The 19,037-nt window shown below is 43.4% G+C and overlaps 1 protein-coding gene across 1 annotated transcript in view; it reads left to right on the forward strand.

Moving 5' to 3' along the window:
- The first annotated feature begins 540 nt into the window (after positions 1 to 540).
- CERCAM (cerebral endothelial cell adhesion molecule) overlaps positions 541 to 19,037 on the forward strand; it is a 42,940-nt gene continuing 24,443 nt past the window's right edge. The window contains exons 1-6 of the mRNA XM_053373593.1: positions 541 to 874; positions 6,474 to 6,584; positions 7,158 to 7,275; positions 8,352 to 8,486; positions 10,477 to 10,681; positions 11,675 to 11,794. Coding sequence (XP_053229568.1) covers positions 624 to 874; positions 6,474 to 6,584; positions 7,158 to 7,275; positions 8,352 to 8,486; positions 10,477 to 10,681; positions 11,675 to 11,794 — 940 coding nt within the window. The 5' untranslated portion in view covers positions 541 to 623. The remainder of the gene's footprint in view (positions 875 to 6,473; positions 6,585 to 7,157; positions 7,276 to 8,351; positions 8,487 to 10,476; positions 10,682 to 11,674; positions 11,795 to 19,037) is intronic.

Consider the following 19,037-nt stretch of genomic DNA (forward strand, 5'->3'; position numbering starts at 1 on the left):
AGCTAAAGTGGTACCTCAGGTTAAGAACAGTTTCAGGTTAAGAACGGACCTCCGGAACGAATTAAGTACGTAACTAGAGGTACCACTGTACCTGACATTCAGAAGACATCTGAAGGCAGCCCTGTTCAGGGAAGTTTTTAATGTGTGACATTTTAGTGTTTTTGTCCTTCTTGGAAGCCGCCCAGAGTGGCTGGGGAAACCCAGCCAGATGGGCGGGGTACAAATAATAAATGATGATGATGATGTGTGCGCGAGCGCCAATGGCCCATCTAGTGCAGCACCCTCTTCTCACAGGGGCCAACCAGATGCCCCATGGAAACACCGCAAGCAGGACTGGAGCGCAAGAGCACTCTCCCAACTCGTGGTTTCCAGCAACCGGTATTCCAAAGCATTCAGGCCCTGGACTGGCGGGGGAATCTCCCTGCCTGAAATACTGGAGAGCCGCAGGCAACATTGAGCTCTATGATTCAACTTAAGGCGATTTACTAAAATGTTGGATTTCTCGGCCCCGCCCCCTCCCGTGTCCTGGGCCCGCCCCCTTGGCCCTCTCCTCGCCTCTCCCCTCCCAAACGTCGGTCTTCGCCCCCACCCTGCGCGCCCATAAGTTTTGCAGCCTCCGAGACATGGTTTCTCCCGCGGCCGCGTCTCTTCTCCCTTGCGCCCTGCTTCTCCTTCTGCGCTCCGGTTTGGGGGTCTCTACCCCGCCCAGTGAGGAGGGGGAGGATGTTGAGAGGACGGGGAGCCCTGCCGGACCGCGGGAGGAGTTTCCAACCGTGGTGTTCGCTATTCTGGCTCGCAACTCCCAGCACTCTCTGCCCCATTACCTGGGGGCCCTGGAGCGCATGGATTACCCCAAAGAGCGCATCTCCATCTGGTAAGGGGCGCAGCAACTTTAAGTTGCGCTGACGCTGACTGCCTTTGGGGGGCGGGGGAGGCGGCGGCAAGCGGGGACAGGATGGAGTTTTAGGGGTTCCCCCTTCCCAGCCCAATTTGGGATTGATTCGAGACGCCCTAGAAAAGTGTTTATGAGCGTGAGGGTTAGATGTGGGGGGAACCTAGTTAATTTTGGTGTGGTGGTAGGTATCGCCAGTTGTAGTGTTAGTGCAAGGTTTGTAGGGACTAGAACCTTGGGCAGGCCCTGCAAAGGTGTGCCTCAGGACCTCAGCTTGGGGGTTGCGCGGGGGGGGGGGTGCATAGCTGTCAACTTTTCCCTTTTCTTGCGAGGAATCCTATTCGGAATAAGGGGATTCCCCTTTAAAAAAGGGAAACGTTGGCAGCTATAGGAGGGTGTCTAGGGAGGAGCAAGTCCTCAGAGGCTCTGCCGCCCTGCAGGGCATGCTTTTGGAGTATATAGGTGAACGTGATTTGGTGCAAGCTCTGAATACTTCTGAATACTTCCTTGCCTGAACAAGGAGTGCTGAGTTTTGCAGGGTGTCTGGACTGTCTGGACTGTTGAGGTGTTGGTGTTGTTTTTGCAGGGCCAGCTGCACATTTTCAGGGCTGACCTGGCCATGATCGTTCCAGACCCAATGGGATCTAATGGAGCTGTTGTTGTGTTGATCAGAGGTGAGGAACATGTAGCATAGCTGTCAACTTTCCCCTTTTCTTGTGAGGAATCCTGTTCAGAATAAGGGAATTTCCCTTAAAAAAAGGGAAACGTTGACAGCTATGACATGTAGCCCTCCAGTTGTTGAGGCCTCCAACATCTGAAAGGCTACACAGATGTTCCTCCTATGATGCAGATCAGTGGGGAGAGCTGGTGCCCTCTTAGAAGACCTCATTTTATAGAGGTGGGCACTGATGAGGTCAGGAAATTGTTGCCGAATGCACCCTCCAACACGTTTTCTCTTTAATGTACCTCCTCCCTCTTTGAGGAGGGAAACCTCCCGTTGGAAGGAACAAAAGTTCTAGAAGTTTTTTGTGTACATATAAGCCCTCTCTAAGGATACACAGGGGTGGTTGTAATCAAAAGTGTTTGTAATGCTTTGGGCTATGCTGACATGCTAGGACAGGGACAGGGTTCCTGTAGCCTTCCAGATGCTGCTGAACTCCAGCTCCCATAAGCCCTTGCTACTGTGGCCAGGGATGGTGGGAGTTGTAGGCCAGCAACACCCAGGTGACCACAGTTTCCTCATCCCCGGGCTAGAATGGCAAGTTTTTTAGTTACACTGGAGCTTTGGGAGAAAGAGCGGCAGGAACCACACCAACATTTTAGGGTGGAGGCTTCTGTGGCAGGAATAAGAAACCTGTGTTCCTGTGGGTGCTGCTGGACTCCAGTTCCCATGAGTTCCTGCCAGCATGGCCAGTGGGCGGAGCTATGATGGGAGCTTGCATCCAGCATAATACCTGCAAGGCTACACATTTGGGAAGCCTGGGGGTCCTAAGAGGGGTAGCAGATCCTGAGCAGTGGCTGCTTCCCTTCACCTCTACCTCAGGGGTGGGGTAAACAGATAAACCAATGGAACAAAATGTAGCATGACCACTGTTCCATAAAGGCTGAAAGCAGCTATAATGAATTACAGAGGATCGTTAAGACGCATAGCATGGAAGATTTGGAAGTCTCTCCAAATATGTCTCTGTGTTTGTGGTGGTCTTTAGGCTTTATAACTTTAAAAAGTACGTTTCTAGTCTCTAGTCCTTATGGAGGCTACAGAAAGCTGTTTCAGCAGTGTGTGCTGGCACTTGGTTGAACATGAAAACTTGCCTTTGGCCAGCAAGTGTGACTTTTCTTACTGTTTCTGTCTCTTCTCATGGTTTCCTGCCTATTCTGGTCTAATTTTTCCTTGGTCACTCACAGTTGGCATGTCAGTTTTTTCTGCCAGCCCGGTAGTCCATATCCATGCAGACCATGAGTCAAGTGACAGGCAGATCTCCTGTTTTCCAACTCCTAGCTATTTCTTGTGGCCCTCTGGCTTTTGTAGGACTCCAGCTCTTCCCTTCAACTCCAAAAGTCTGCATGGCCAAGGGCCAGAGATGATGGCAGCTGTAGTCCAACAACATCTGGAAGGTCACATGTTCCCCCCACCCCTGTTGAATGGCATCCAGAGAGCCCTCCTTGTTGCCTGCCTTTTTATTTCCAACCCCTACTGCCCCATTTCCCTAACCTTGCTGGGACTGCTCCGCTCCAGCCTCCCACCCTATGTTTCAGTAATCTGCAGAGACAACAGAATTCCCTCCCTTTCTGTTCCAAAGCTTCTCCGTCTCAGGCATGTTTTATAGCCTATTCTACGATCTTGTAGGAAACCTTACCCTGGTAGTATAAATCTTCTTTTTTAAGAGCTCATGAGCTGTTTTCCATCTGCTGTCTCTGTTAAACTGATGCACAAATCTCTTAATGATGTCTCAGTCCAGTTCGGGAGAGACGGCATCCTAGACCTGCAATTTAATCTGCTATATATTAGCATCTGTTCTTTCTTTTAAACCAAGTTAATTTTCCTCGAGTTTCGTTCTTGGACCTGTGGCTCTTGGCTTGTTCAGCATTGCTGGAGGGAGTCCATGTGGCAGGGCAGAGAGAACTCCCTTTCTGGGATTCCTGTAGCGCATGCAGATGGAAGTCTGTTTTTTTAGATCCATGAAGTGTAATCCTAAATTTGCAAATGTACTGTATTTTTCGCTCCATAAGGCGCACCGGACCATAAGGCGCACCTAGTTTTTAGAGGGGGAAGTCAAGAAAAAAAATATTACCCCCCAGCCCCAAAGAGCAAAGAAGCCAAGACAGTTGAGTGGGATCCATCCCGCTGGCTGTCTTGGCTTCTACCATAGCCGCACGCAGCCTCTCCCGGCCGGATCCTGCTCACTGTCTTGGCTACTTTAGCCGCGTGCAGCCTCTCTGCCTGGGGGAGGCTGCGCACGGCTATGGCAATTCCCCCACCTCCCGCAAAAGCCCACAGGAGCTGTACACCATTTAAGGAGCGCACAGCTCCTGCGGGCTTTTCTCCTAGGGAAAAGCCCGCAAGAGCCACGCGGAGCTTGTGTGTGCGGCTCTTGGGGGCTTTTCCTGCCTGCCTCCCCCTGCATTCACTCCATAAGACACACACACATTTCCCCTTACTTTTTAGAGGGGGAAAGTGTGTCTTATGGAGCAAAAAATACGGTATATACCAGCATGGTTGGCAGGAGAGAAGAGAGAGGATTGAGGTTGCAGGGAAACAATATGGCAAGGACTCTGGACCACAAAAGCGTCTGTCTTAATAAATTTTTGCCACAAGACTCTGGTGTTTTTTCTCCTTTCTCTTTTTGCTGTGGTGGGCTGACAACACTCCCCTTCTGGAAACCAATCTAAGGAAGCAGACTTCTTTGGATACCACACACCTTCCTTTGTTTTGGGGACATTTCACTACCTTGAGATACATTGGGGTTTGTTTCGGGATTGGAAAAAGTTTCCCAAATTGTCTGCATACATTTCTTTCTGAGATAGGAACTGAAGCAGTCTCGCCTTGTACCACTGGCTCTGCTGTGGTTGCACTGGGGGCTTCTGAGCCCTGTTCAGAGTGCTGCTTTTTATTCATCAGGAAATAAGGATTTGTTTTTAATTATGCAGCATGAGGCTTTATATGCAATGTTTAATTTTTTTGCTAAATGAATTCCACTAATCCATTCACAATGTCATGCTCTTCCAGAGGTTTCCGTAAGATTATTTGGGGCAGTTTTTCTAATGAGAAGATGTTAGCACAGATGCTTGTTTTTGCAGTTCCCAAAAGTGTGAATTTGTGTCTGCAGAGATAAAGTGCCTTTCCTTCACAGGAAAAAATGTTATAAAACAAACATACAGAGTTGAGAAAAAAACCTTAATCTCATTGTTCCTTTGCAAATTTATATACACAGAACCAGTAATTTTTGATATAACTGTAAAAACTACTCTGAAAATTTATTATTCCAAAAATGAAATCTTCATCTGGTTGTAAATATTAAGATTATACCAGCAAGAATGAGTCTTTCTGTAAAAATAATGATTTAAATCAAGTCTTACTGACTAGTGATTTAAATCGTGTTTTAAACCAATTTGATTTAAATCAAATCCACCCTGATTCATCATGTCATTGGGTGATCCACTTAGGGCTTGCAGACTAATTCACACTGGCTTCGATTCCTGCGTTAGGATGTGCCCAATATTAGCCCCACTTGCCAAGGAGCAATATGGAGCACATTTTAAGGCATGGGCAATGGTCAGGGATGATAGGAGTTATAGACCAGTGGAGAACCACAGATCCCCCAATCTCTGCTTTGGAAGGTCTGTTAAAAAGTGCCCATGCCGGCTAGTGCAAGTTTTGGCGAAGAATACATGCCACTAGCTATAAATATGCTCAGAGATGATGTGCTGGCATAGCCATGCTCTAGTCAGGAGCCCTTTGGGAAATTAACATGTAATTTTCAAGAACTGACTGGGTTGCAATAGTGTCTAAATTGCAGATTTCCTAGCCAGCACTGAGAGGACCTTGCAGTAGATGAGAGGGTTTGTCAGCTTTCAAGTCCAGGTTGCCTTTATTCTAACTCAAAATAAAAAAGGGTAAACCCACACTGACCTGGCAGGTTTTCCGTCTTTTGTTCCCAAATGTTCAAGTGGAGAATGGAATGGAGTGTGCTGGAAGAGGGCCTGGTTGGCTGGTCCCCCGAATAGGAGCCTTCCACATTGCAGGTTCCACTTCTTCCTCCACTTGCATCATGCCTGCCATCCCAGGGTATCAAATATACACAGGGTATATACACACCAATAATGTGTATACAGTGGTACCTCGGGTTAAGTACTTAATTCGTTCCGGAGTTCCGTTCTTAACCTGAAACTGTTCTTAACCTGAAGCATCACTTTGGCTAATGGGGCCTCCTGCTGCTGCCGCGCCACCGGAGCCCAATTTCTGTTCTCATCCTGAAGCAAAGTACGTAACCCAAGGCACTACAGTGGTACCTTGGGTTACAGATGCTTCAGGTTACAGACGCTTCAGGTTACAGACTCCACTAACCCAGAAATATTATCTTGGGTTAAGAACTTTGCTTCAGGATAAGAACAGAAATAGTGCTCCGGCGGCGTGGCAGCAGCAGGAGGCCCCATTAGCTAAAGTGGTGCTTCAGGTTAAGAACAGTTTCAGGTTAAGAACGGACATCCAGAATGAATTAAGTACTTAACCTGAGGTACCACTGTATTTCTGGGTTAGCAGAGTCTGTTACCTGAAGCGTGTGTAACCCAAGGTACCACTGTAATTAAATTGGCTTATGTGGCATTAAACTGTTGGACTCCAGCTAGCTACAGTTCTAGTGGGTTTTTCTGCTGACATAAAGTGCTGATGTTTTGTGCATGGCAAACAGCAGCCGGACAAACCAACTGGAAGGCTACAGGCAGCCTTGGATTTCTAGTTGCAAACTACCACCACCGGTCCCCTTTGAGATCCCTCTTTGCTGTTTCTGCTAGCTTTTGGGTAAAATTGGCTAATGGTGAATTGAGGAGGAACAGATCCCTCATTTGCAATTTGGATTCTCAGGTGCGCCACTGACCACAATGTGGACAACACAACAGAAATACTGCATGAGTGGCTGACTGCAGTGGAAGGCCACTACTGGCACATTGAGTGGAGATCCGTAGATGAGCCCAGGTAACTTTGGAATACTCATTCCGACCTACTTGAATTTCATAAATAATTGAGAAGCATGCATAGGTCAGGAATTAAAGAAGATCACGGTGGATTTGGATACCCAGAAACAATTGCAGTACTTCTTAGAAGGTTGATGTGGTGCAGCTGTAACTTTGTGGAAAAGTCAATAGGAAGATCTGCGTTCAGAGGCAATGCGAGTTGCTGTAGGAACAACTGTTGGTAGAATGCCTTCAGACCCTCTTAAGGAACATAAATGGAGCCTTGAAGCCAGATCAGGCCTAGGGGGACTGTGTACCATGCTGCAACATTTTGTTGCCATTCCCCCATGCTCTTAAGCTATGATCCCTTTTTAGGGTAGAGAACTTGAGTTAGTTTATTCACGGGGATCTTCCCATCTACAGAATTCTCTAATTCCCTCCAGTGAACCATTAAATGTGCTCCTATGTTTCTTGGAACTACAGTATGGAAGGGCTGTGCTAACCCAAAGGCTTGCATAAAATAGGTGCTTCAGTTCAAAGGAAAGGGGAGAGGAACAGGCCTTGCACTCTCTGCTTACCATCTTGCCTCTTGCAGCTCTTATCCTGACGAACACGGGCCCAAACACTGGAGCGACGCACGCTTTGAGCACGTAATGAGGCTCAAACAGGAAGCTCTGAGCTTTGCCCGATCTGAGCGGGCCGATTACATTTTGGTAAGTCAGTCTGATCACCTGGAGGTGGGAAAATGTCCAACGCGAGTCTCCTCCATTCTGTCCACGCCAGAGGACACTTTTGGGTGCACCTGATTCTCATCTACCTCAGCCTTCCTCAACATGGTGCTCTACAAATGCTGCTGCCACAATTTATTTATTTACTTATCATGCTTATTTGTTGCTTGTTATCGGGAAGGTCTCCAAGAGACTTACAGTAGAGAAAGACATATGTATGCACATACATAATACCCTGAGGTAGGGAGGGCAAGATCATATAATATGTTAATATTTCACATAATGTACAACTTTGTAAAATGGAAGCAACATGCCAGCTGCATAAATGGTAGTGAACAACTTAGCGATATTCATACAATCTCTCTCTCTCTTTATTAAGGTTCAGAGACCCAACAAATCGTTACAAAGCAATACACAATTCAGACAGCCTACCTCCAGGTTAAACAAGCATTTTGTTCAGAATATAGGGATCATTGGTTCTTGCAACCACCAATAAAAACTTTGCCACTGCTAATGTTGTAGCATTTGTCCGGTCTTCCAATAGGAACCTGACATGGTGAGCCTCTGATTTTCCTGGGAAAGGTACCAGCAAGGGTAGTATCAGTTCAGCCTGGCTTGATATTCATGCAATTAAAGCAATACTCCTAGCCACTAATTAGCAGATAAATGAAACCTGACCTTTGTGGCTACTGGAGCTGATGAGAGATGGAGTCCAGGTTGCGGGGTGTGTGGGGGGGGCTCCTGTGTCACCTTATTTCCTTCCCCCTCAAACCAAGGGCATCCCGCACCCTGCTTTCTTCCTCGTCACCTGCCCACAGACAACTTCCTTCCTTAGTTTTCTTCAAATGTACATCTTGCCTCACACCTTCCAACCTTGACTGCTTGGTGCTCCTCTGCTTGGGGCATTTTTAAATCCACTGGAGCACTTGGTGAGATTTTTCTATCCATGCAGGCTATTTTGCAGTTCAGTTGTGCCTGCCAGGCTCCCTCAGGGGTGGGGTTTACTTTTCAGACATGGTTTCAGTCGAGATAAAAGTGTGCACTTTTAATTCTGTCCCCAGTTCACAGACACAGACAGCATCTTGACAAATGACCAGACTCTGAAGTTCCTCATTGCACAAAACAAATCTGTTGCTGCTCCCATGCTGGACTCTCAGACCTATTACTCCAACTTCTGGTGTGGGATTACTCCTCAGGTAAGCCCGTTTGGTGGAGGTGCTTGAGCAGATTTGCAGAATTTATTTATTGCACGAGCAGGAAATTTGTGGCCCTCCAGGTAATGTAGGGCAGTGGCCAGGGGTGATGAGAGTCATTGCTCAACATCTGGAGGACCACAGGTACACTACAAAGAGACAACAGAGTTAATTCAGCAAGTGAAAATGCATGCACCACCAGAGCAATATAAAAACAAATATATATCATAAATACAGCAAGGCTTCGACTGAAGTCACCCACTACTTGTTCTTTCTGAAAACAACTGAAGACATTTTTATTTCTACAGGCATTTTTGTTTCAAAGCCTGTTTAAGTTGTTCTTATTTTTGCAATGTTTTAAAACTATGCTAAAAAAATTATGTGAATCACCTTGATGCTATTGCAGAAGGTGATTGATAAATGAATAAAACTGAATTTAAAAAGCAGGTTTAGAAAAACCATCAGCTACGCGAGCTAAGGTGGATTGAAAAAGCAACAAGTTGTATCTAACTAAGTTATACTTGGAGTGGATCTACTGAAGTTAAGGGATCTAAGGAATGTCCATTAACTTCAGCCAGTCTATTGTGAATAGGACTTAGTTGGACATAACCCTATGTGTGTATGGCCTGCTTGAAAGAAAACTGGGATGGGGCCAAACCTGCCTCCTGGGGAAGGGAGTTTCATAGGTGAGGAGCCACCACCCAAAAGGCCCTTCCTCCTATTCCCACCTGCTTGATTGGCAGGTCTGCAAGAAGGGGGTCTCTATAGCAGGCTCGTATGGGTGCAAGTGGTCCATGGAATAACTTGGCCCCGGAGTATTTAGGTCTTCAAAGGTAAAAACCAAGACTTTGCATTGTGTGCAGTTGATGTAAACCTAGTGTGCTCTAAGCATTGAGCTCCCTCCAGCATACGGACCTCTGCGTTCTGTGCCAGCTGAAGTCTCTGGTCCATTGGATCATGGCAGTACATCCTTGGTATTCCTTCCACACTTGCCCCTCTCCACTTACCTTTCCCAAAAGGCACAGCCCTGCTTGAAATTCCTTCAGGCCTGTTGGGTGACTGCTGAGGGTCATAGACACACAGTAGGCAGAGCCAGAACGAAGAATGAGAGGTGGAGGTAGGTCATTATAGTTTTGCCCCAAGCGTTGCATTCAGTGCTAGTCCTACTCAAAGTAGGTCCACTAAAGGCAATGTACATTTTATTTGTTTGCTTATTTATTAAATTTGTATACCACCCTATAACCATAGAGCTCAGGGCGGTTCACAACATAAAATCACAATATAAAAAAACACAGAATACATAATAAAAACAAAGACAACCCAATAATCCACAACACATTTAAAATGACATCAGATGTCAATTTAGCCAAAGACCTGGTATAAGAGGAACATTTTTGCCTGGCGCCTAAAGGTGTATCAGGAATGCACCAGGTGAACTTCCCTGGGGAGAGCATTCTACAGACGGGGAGCCACTGCAGAGAAGGCCTTGTTCTCATGTTGCCACCCTCTACACCCCTTGTGGAGGAGGCACACGAAGAAGGGCCTTAGAGGATGATCTCAGGGTCCGGGTAGGTTCAAATGGAAGGAGACATTCCTTGAGGTATTGCGGTCCTGAGCCGTTTAAGGCTTTATAGGTCAAAACCAGCACTTTGCATTGGGCCCAGAAACCAATTGGCACCCCTTGAAATTCATCGGTTATAATAGCAGAGTCAATATCACAGTGGCACATTAATTTTCATGGGTCTGCTCTGAGTAGGATTTGGTTGGATACAACTCTAAGGAGGATAAACAGGCAATGCTGCCCCCCATCCCTGACCCCCGGGCTAATTTTAAGTAAGATGCAGGTGGTGGGTTTAGCGGCTGTGATTGGTGGACCAGCCTCCATTACTGCAGGACCTTTCTTGTTTTGAGTTATGGTTTCCTAATTGGGTGGCAGGCAGTTCTTGGCATGGCACTGGGCTATGTTGGGTTATGAGACTCTCGCACATTCCAGGGTTACTACCGTAGGACACCAGACTACTTCCCCACCAAGAACAGGCAGCGGGTCGGGTGCTTTGCTGTCTCCATGGTCTACGCCGCCTTCTTGATTGATCTGCGGAAGGACGACACTGCTGACCTGGCCTTTCACCCGCCCCACCCCAGCTATACCTGGCCATTTGATGACATCATTGTTTTTGCGTACTCCTGCCAAACTGCAGGTGAGAGTGAGGAAGGAAAAGGGGGAGGCAGACCATCATGCCGAGCAATTGTATAGAGTTTCCACATGTCCAGAAAGTGCTTGATAATACAGTGGACCCTCGAGTTATGTACCACTCTGGATACGTAACTTTCGGGTTGTGAACGCAGCAAACCCGGAAATGTATACAGTGGTACCTCTGGTTGTGAACGGGATCCATTCCGGAGCCCCATTCGCAACATGAACAGAACGCAACCCGCGTCTGTGCGGGTCGTGATTCACCGCTTCTGCACATGCACGTGACGTCATTTTGAGCATCTGCACATGTGTGAGCGGCGAAACTTGGAAGTAACCCTTTCCGGTACTTCCAGGTCGCCATGGGAAGCAACCTGAAAAGACGTAACCTGAACCGAACGTGACAAGAGGTATGACTGTCCTTCCGGGTTTCGCCGCACACGCATGTGCAGAAGCGCTCTGTGCACCGCGCATGTGCGCGGAAGTGGCGCCTCCAATTATGGACTTTTCAGGTTATGTATGGACCCCTGGAACGAATTTAATTCGTATCCAGAGGGTCCACTGTAGTAAGAGCCCTATTTTTCAGACCAGACGCCCTTCTAGTCCAGAGGTACCTGTGGCCAACCAGGTGCCTCTGGGAAGCCCCTCAAACAGCATAAAAGTATCAGCCCTTTTCTGTTCCCCCCTCCCTGCAGCTCGTGTTTAGCATTATACTGCTACTGGACATGGAGGCTCCATTTCACCCTGATTTTTTTCTAATGTTTGATTCAAACTGGGGCAAGCAAAAAAGGGAGATGGACAGCCCATGCTCTGTCTACCAAGGTGTGCAGAAGAGCACGGCGGTCTGGTGTGGCATTGGGCGGAGCAGAGGAATTCCACTGTCAAGGAGCCTGTGCTGGCGATGTGGCAATTGTTTGGACTTTATCTTAAATGCTCGTTTACAGAACCATAGAATTGTCAAGCAGCATACTTTTAAGTTATTATTCTGTTTCCTGTACAGGAGCCCAGATGTACTTATGTAACCAGCAGCGGTTTGGATATGTCAATGTCCCTGTGAAATCTCACCAGACGCTGGAGGATGAAAGCATCAACTTTGTGCACCTGATTCTGGAGGCAATGGGTGAGTTAATACTGCCCTAGCCCACCAGAGAATCTTTCTTAGGGGTTATTGTAGGGTATTTTTCTTCTTGGCTGCGGGACCTTGATAGGCCTACACTTGATGGCATGTACCCAGTGCTTGCTCTACTCAGAGCAAACCCATTGCAATTAATGTCCATGACTAAAGGAGTTTCCAGACCCTCACTATTTTCAGGTGGGATTCAGTCACGTGCTGGCAAATTCATTTTTTTTAATAAGATATTTATTAGGGTTTTACAAAAAGCAGAAATTTACAGAATAAAAAGAAAACAGAGAAGAAAAAGAAAAAATACAAAAAATACAAAAATACATAAAAAAAGAAAATACAAAATACAAAAAAGAAATAAGTAGAAAAAGTTAAAAACAAATCCATTTTTTCCATATCTTTAAGCTCGTTTGCTTGTTTCCTTGACCTCCTCACACCTCCCTTTTTTGTATTCCCGTTCACATAGTCAGTTCAGCAAATCCTTACCCTCTTTCGTTTATCTTAACTCTATATCTTAACATATTATAACTATATATTTTCATCCATTATCAGTCCATTTTTACATATTCTTATTGGCCTTGTTGCTAATGCCACTTAATTTCAATCCAACATCATTTTAACATTCATTAATTTTACAATATTTCTGCAGATAATCTTTAAATTTCTTCCAATTTTCTTCCACCAACTCTTCTCCCTGATCTCGGATTCTGCCAGTCATTTCCGCCAGTTCCATATAGTCCATCACCTTCATCTGCCACTCTTCCAGAGTGGGTAAATCTTGTGTCTTCCAATACTTTGCAATGAGTATTCTTGCTGCTGTTGTAGCATACATAAAGAAAGTTCTATCCTTCTTTGGCACCAATTGGCCGACCATGCCCAGGAGAAAGGCCTCTGGTTTCTTCAGGAAGGTATATTTAAATACCTTTTTCATTTCATTATAGATCATCTCCCAGAAAGCCTTAATCTTTGGGCACGTCCACCAAAGGTGAAAGAATGTACCTTCGTTTTCTTTACATTTCCAACATTTATTATCGGGCAAATGATAGATTTTTGCAAGCTTGACTGGTGTCATGTACCACCTATATATCATTTTCATAATATTCTCTCTTAGGGCATTACATGCCGTAAATTTCATACCTGTGATCCACAACTGTTCCCAGTCAGCAAACATAATGTTATGTCCAACATCTTGTGCCCATTTAATCATAGCAGATTTAACCGTTTCATCCTGAGTATTCCATTTCAACAGCAAGTTATACATTCTTGAAAGTATCTTAGTTTAGGATCTAACAGTTCTGTTTCCAATTTTGATTTTTCCACCTGGAAGCCAATTTTTTTGTCCAAATTGTAAGCCTCCCTTATTTGATAATAGTGAAGCCAGTCTCGCACTTATCTTTTAATTTCTCAAAACTCTGCAATTTCAATTTGTCTCCTTCTTGCTCCAAAATTTCCCAATATTTCGGCCATTTGGCCTCCATATTGAGCTTTTTCTGAGCCTTCGCTTCCATCGGTGACAACCACCTTGGGGTTTTATTTTCAAGTAGGTCCTTATATCTTGTCCAGACATTAAACAATGCTTTCCTGACAATATGGTTTTTAAATGCTTTATGTGCTTTAACCTTGTCGTACCACAAATATGCATGCCACCCGAAAACATTATTAAAACCTTCCAAATCCAAAATGTCTGTGTTCTCAAGAAGCAGCCATTCTTTCAACCAGCAAAATGCTGCTGATTCATAATAAAGTTTAAGGTCTGGCAGGGCAAATCCATCTCTTTCCTTGGCATCAGTTAATATTTTAAATTTTATTCTGGGCTTCTTGCCCTGCCAGACAAATCTAGAAATATCTCTCTGCCACTTCTTGAAACAATCCATTTTGTCCAAAATTTGCAATGATTGAAACAAAAATAACATTCTTGGCAATACATTCATCTTTATAACAGCAATTTGACCCAACAAGGAAAGCTTCAAATTTGACCATATTTCTAAGTCATTTTTCACTTCTGACCAACATTTCTCATAGTTGTCTTTAAATAAGTTTAAGTTCTTAGCAGTCATATTAACCCCCAGGTATTTTACTTTCTTAACCAATGTTAAGCCTGTCTCCTTCTGAAACCTCTCTTTCTCAAACGGTGTTCAGTTTTTCTCAAGAACTTTAGTTTTTAACTTGTTCAACTTAAATCCTGCCACATGACCAAATTCTTGAATCAATTCTAATACTCTTTTAGTACTAGATTCTGGCTCCTGTAACGTCAGTACTAAGTCATCTGCAAAAGCTATCAGTTTGTATTGTTTGGCTCCGACCTGTATACCTTTAATCAGACGGTCCCTTCTAATCATATTTAGCAAAACCTCCAGGACCGAAATAAAAAGCAATGGGGAAATTGGGCAGCCTTGTCGTGTACCTTTCTCTATCTTGAATTCCTCAGTCACCACGTTGTTAACTATTAGTTTAGCCTTTTGTTCTGAGTAGATTGCACTTATACCATTTTCAAACCCTTGACCCACCCCCATCCCCTGGAGATTTTTCTTCATAAAATTTCAAGAAATATTATAAAAGGCTTTCTCCGCATCTATGAAAATTAAAACTGCTTTAGTATTGATGTTCACTTGCAACTTCTCCAAAATGTTAATTATATTCCTCGTGTTGTCAGACAAGTGTCTACCTGGGAGAAAGCCGGCTTGGTCTTTATGTATCTCTTCCACTAATACTTTTTTAAATCTTTTAGCCAAAATATCAGCAAATATTTTGTAATCCACATTAAGCAGGGATATGGGGCGGTAGTTCTTAAGTTGTGTCTTTTCAGACTCAATTTTCGGTATAAGCGTAATATAAGCTTCCTTCCACGTGCTGGCAAATTCAGGCTGCAAAATCAAATTCCATTGGTAGGGCGTGTGCTGCAAACCTGCTTCCCCAAAAGATCAGACTTTTTGGTGGTAAGGAAAGTGAGGGATCGCATTTGCTTTGGTGCAACAGCGTCTAACCTCCCTGCAAACAAATGGGGATGAATGCTCAGTAAGCAGGTTGTCTGGAAGCACCATAAGTTGTGCCCATTAATTTTAGTAGGTCTGCTCTGAGTAGAATTTGGTTGGATATGGCCCCCTATCTTTCTCTGGTTTACCTGAGAAAGATAGGTTTGAGCATATTATGCCAATTCTGGTCCAATTCAAAGTGCTGGTTTTGACCTATAAAGCCTTAAATGGCTCAGAACCACAATACACCAAAGACCACTTATCTCCATATGACCCTACCCCTGAGATCATCGTCTGAAACCCTTCATCATGTTCTTCCTCCATGAGCGGTTCAGAGGGGGCAACATGAGAACGGGACTTTTCTTCTTTTTTATAAATTTTTTATTAATTTTTCAACACATATTAAAAGACAATACAAAACAATACATAAACACACAAACATATAGACACGTATAATTTCTTAACCTTCTTTTCCTTAAACCTTCTTTCAGCGACTTCCCCATACCTCCTTTTTCTGCATCCCTGTTTTAAATCTTTCCAGCAACCCGTAATTTCAATTACTTATAACACTTCCTTTAAATCCTTTTTCTCATATCCAGTTGTTTATCGCTGCAATTCTATTTTGCATTACTCAAGACATTTTAGCATTCATTAATTTTACAACAGTTCTTAAAATAAACTTTAAATTTCTTCCAATCTTCCTCCACCGTCTCTTTCCCTTGGTCGCGGATTCTGCCGGTCATCTCAGCCAGTCCCATATAATCAATCACCTTCGTCTGCCATTCTTCCAGGGTGGGTAGTTCTTGTGTCTTCCAATACTTTGCTAAAAGTACTCTTGCTGCTGTTGTCGCATACATAAAAAACGTCCTGTCTTTCTTTGGCACCAATTGGCCTACCATGCCCAGGAGGAAGGCCTCTGGTTTCTTCACGAAAGTGCATTTAAGCACCTTTTTCATTTCATTATAAATCATTTCCCAGAAAGCCTTAATCTTTGGGCACGTCCACCAAAGGTGATAGAAAGTACCTTCAGTTTCATTACATTTCCAGCATTTATTATTGGGCAAATGATAAATTTTTGCAAGCTTGACTGGGGTCATGTACCACCTATAAATCATTTTCATAATATTCTCTCTTAAGGCATTACATGCCGTAAACTTTATACTGGTGGTCCATAACTGTTCCCAGTCAGCAAACATAATGTCATGTCCAATGTCTTGTGCCCATTTAATCATAACTGATTTAACCATCTCGTCCTGTGTGTTCCATTTCAACAGCAAGTTATACATTCTTGACAAATTCTTAGTACTGGGTTCCAAAAGCTCTGTTTCTAATTTCGACCTCTCCACCTGAAAGCCAATTTTCCTGTCCTGTTTAAAAACTTCATTTATCTGGTAATAATGAAGCCAGTCTCTTACTTTAGACTTCAATTTCTCATAACTCTGCAATTTAACTTTTCCCTCCTCATACTCTATAATTTCCCAATATTTCGGCCATTTGGATTCCATATTTAATTTTTTCACTTCCTTAGCTTCCATCGGTGACAACCACCTGGGGGTTTTATTTTCCAACAGATCTTTGTACCGAATCCAAACATTGTATAGGGCTTTTCTAACAATATGGTTTTTGAAACCTTGGTGGATTTTAACCTTGTCATACCATATATATGCATGCCAGCCAAATCTGTTATTGAACCCTTCCAAATCCAAAATATCTGTATTTTCAAGAAGCAGCCAATTTTTCAGCCAGCAAAAAGCCGCTGATTCATAGTACAGTTTTAAGTCCGGCAGGGCAAACCCCCCTCTTTCTTTTGTATCAGTTAGTATCTTAAATTTTATTCTGGGCTTTTTGCCCTGCCAGACAAATCTAGATATATCTTTTTGCCACCTCTTGAAACAATCCATTTTATCCACAATCTGCAATGTTTGAAACAGAAATAACATTCTCGGCAAAACATTCATCTTGATAACAGCAATTCGGCCTAACAAGGAAAGTCTCAAATTTGACCATATTTCTAAATCTTTTTTCACTTCTGCCCAACATTTCTCATAGTTATCTTTAAATAGATTCACATTTTTAGATGTCAAATTTATCCCCAGGTATTTCACCTTCTTTGCTACCATTAAACCAGTATCACTCTGGAATTTCTCTCTTTCTTCAACTGTTAAATTTTTATCCAATACTTTCATTTTCTGTTTGTTCAGCTTAAAACCTGCTACTTGACCAAATACTTGTATTAACTCTAAGACTCTTCTCGTACTAGTGTCTGGCTCTTGTAAAGTTAAAACTAAATCATCTGCAAATGCTCTCAGTTTGTACTGTTTGGCTCCGACCTGAATCCCTTTAACCAGCTGGTCCCCTCTGATCATGTTTAATAAAACCTCCAGGACAGATATAAAAAGCAGTGGGGAAATTGGGCATCCCTGTCGTGTCCCTTTTTCAATAGCAAATTCTTCTGTAACCACATTATTTACAATCAGTTTTGCTTTTTGTTCAGAATAAATCGCACTTATACCATTCTCAAAACCTTGGCCTACCCCCATCCCTTGGAGATTCTTTTTCATAAAACTCCAAGAAATATTGTCAAAGGCTTTCTCCGCATCTACAAATATTAATACTGCCTTAGTATTAATATTAACTTCCAATAACTCCATAATGTCTATTATGTTTCTCACATTGTCTGACAAATGTCTTCCTGGAAGAAAGCCCGCTTGGTCTTTATGAATCTCCCCCACCAAAACTCTTTTCAATCTTTTTGCTAAAATGTCTGCAAAAATTTTGTAATCCACATTAAGTAGTGATATAGGGCGGTAGTTCTTAACCTGGTTCTTCTCAGTCTCTGACTTTGGTATTAGTGTGATATAAGCCTCTTTCCACGATTCAGGTGCCTTCTTCCCCTCTAAAATTTCATTACAAACCTCCTTCAACGGTTGTATAAGCCATTCTTTCAAAGCTTTTGTAGTATCTGGAGGTTAGTCCATCAGGTCCTGGAGATTTTCCCAATTGCATACTTTGAATGGCTCCCTCAATTTCTTGGTCAGTTATCTTCTGGTTCAAAGTCACTTTACTTTGTTCAGAAATTTTTTGTAATCCGTATTTTTTAAGAAATTCTTCTATTTCTTTTTCATTCACCGGCCCTTGTGCATAAAGTCTCCTGAAATAACTCTGAAAACAATTTCTAATCTCATTTGGTTTATGAATGTTCTTTCCTTCCACTTCTAGATTTGTAACCGTATTCTGTTTTTGTCTCTTCTTCAATTGCCATGCCAGAAGTTTCCCACATTTATCAGCCAATTCAAATGTCCTTTGTCTCATTTGTTTTATTTTCCATTCTATCTCTTGGTTCATCAATTCCATATATTGTCTCTGATAGAACTTAATTTCTCTCAAAATTTCATGTGACTTTGGTTTAGATCTCAATTTTTTTTTCCTTCTTTTATCTTTTCCAGAATCTTATCCTTCTTCTCATTATGTCTCTTCCTTTTTATGGAATTCTGTTGTATTAAAAATCCTCGCATAACGGCTTTACTTGCGTCCCAGAGAACGGGACTTTTCTGCAGTGGCTCCCCATTTCTGAAATGCTCTCCCCAACGAGGCTCACTTGGTGCCTTCATTATACACCTTTAGGCACCAGGTAAAAACCTTACTCTTCTACCAGGCCTTTGGCTGATTGACATCTGATGTCATTTTAAATGTGTTGTGGAAGGGGGGATTACTGGGTTGTCTTTGTTTTTGCTCTTATTATGTATTATGTGTTTTTTATATTGTGATTTTATGTTGTGAACTGCCATGAGATCTGTGGGTATAGGATGGTACACAAATTTAATTAATAATAATATTAATAACTTAACCTTCTCAAGCTCAAGGGAAATTAGAACCAAAGAGCTGGAGAGAGCCTTGTAGGCCATTTTGTCTGTCTCCTGCTTGATGCAAAAAATCCAAACCTGGAACCGTTTCTCCCTCTCCATTTCCTACTACTTATAATTAATAATGCTAATAATTAACAACAACAACAACACAATGGAAGCCCTATTATAAGCAATTAAAAGAGGGAGAAAGTTTTGGGAGCTGGTTTGGAGATATTGGCAGAATACACCAGCAAAATTACAGCAAGCTGTTTATGGAACTCACTTGCTGGTAAGTACAGTACAGTGGTACCTCGGTTTACGAACTTAATCCGTTCCAGAAGTCCGTTCTTAAACCAAAACCATTCTTAAACTGAGGTGTGCTTTCCCTAATGAGGCCTCCCGCAGCTGGTGCCCTTCTACCGT

The sequence above is a fragment of the Podarcis raffonei genome, chromosome Z (assembly GCF_027172205.1).
Source record: "Podarcis raffonei isolate rPodRaf1 chromosome Z, rPodRaf1.pri, whole genome shotgun sequence".
NCBI lineage: Eukaryota > Metazoa > Chordata > Lepidosauria > Squamata > Lacertidae > Podarcis > Podarcis raffonei.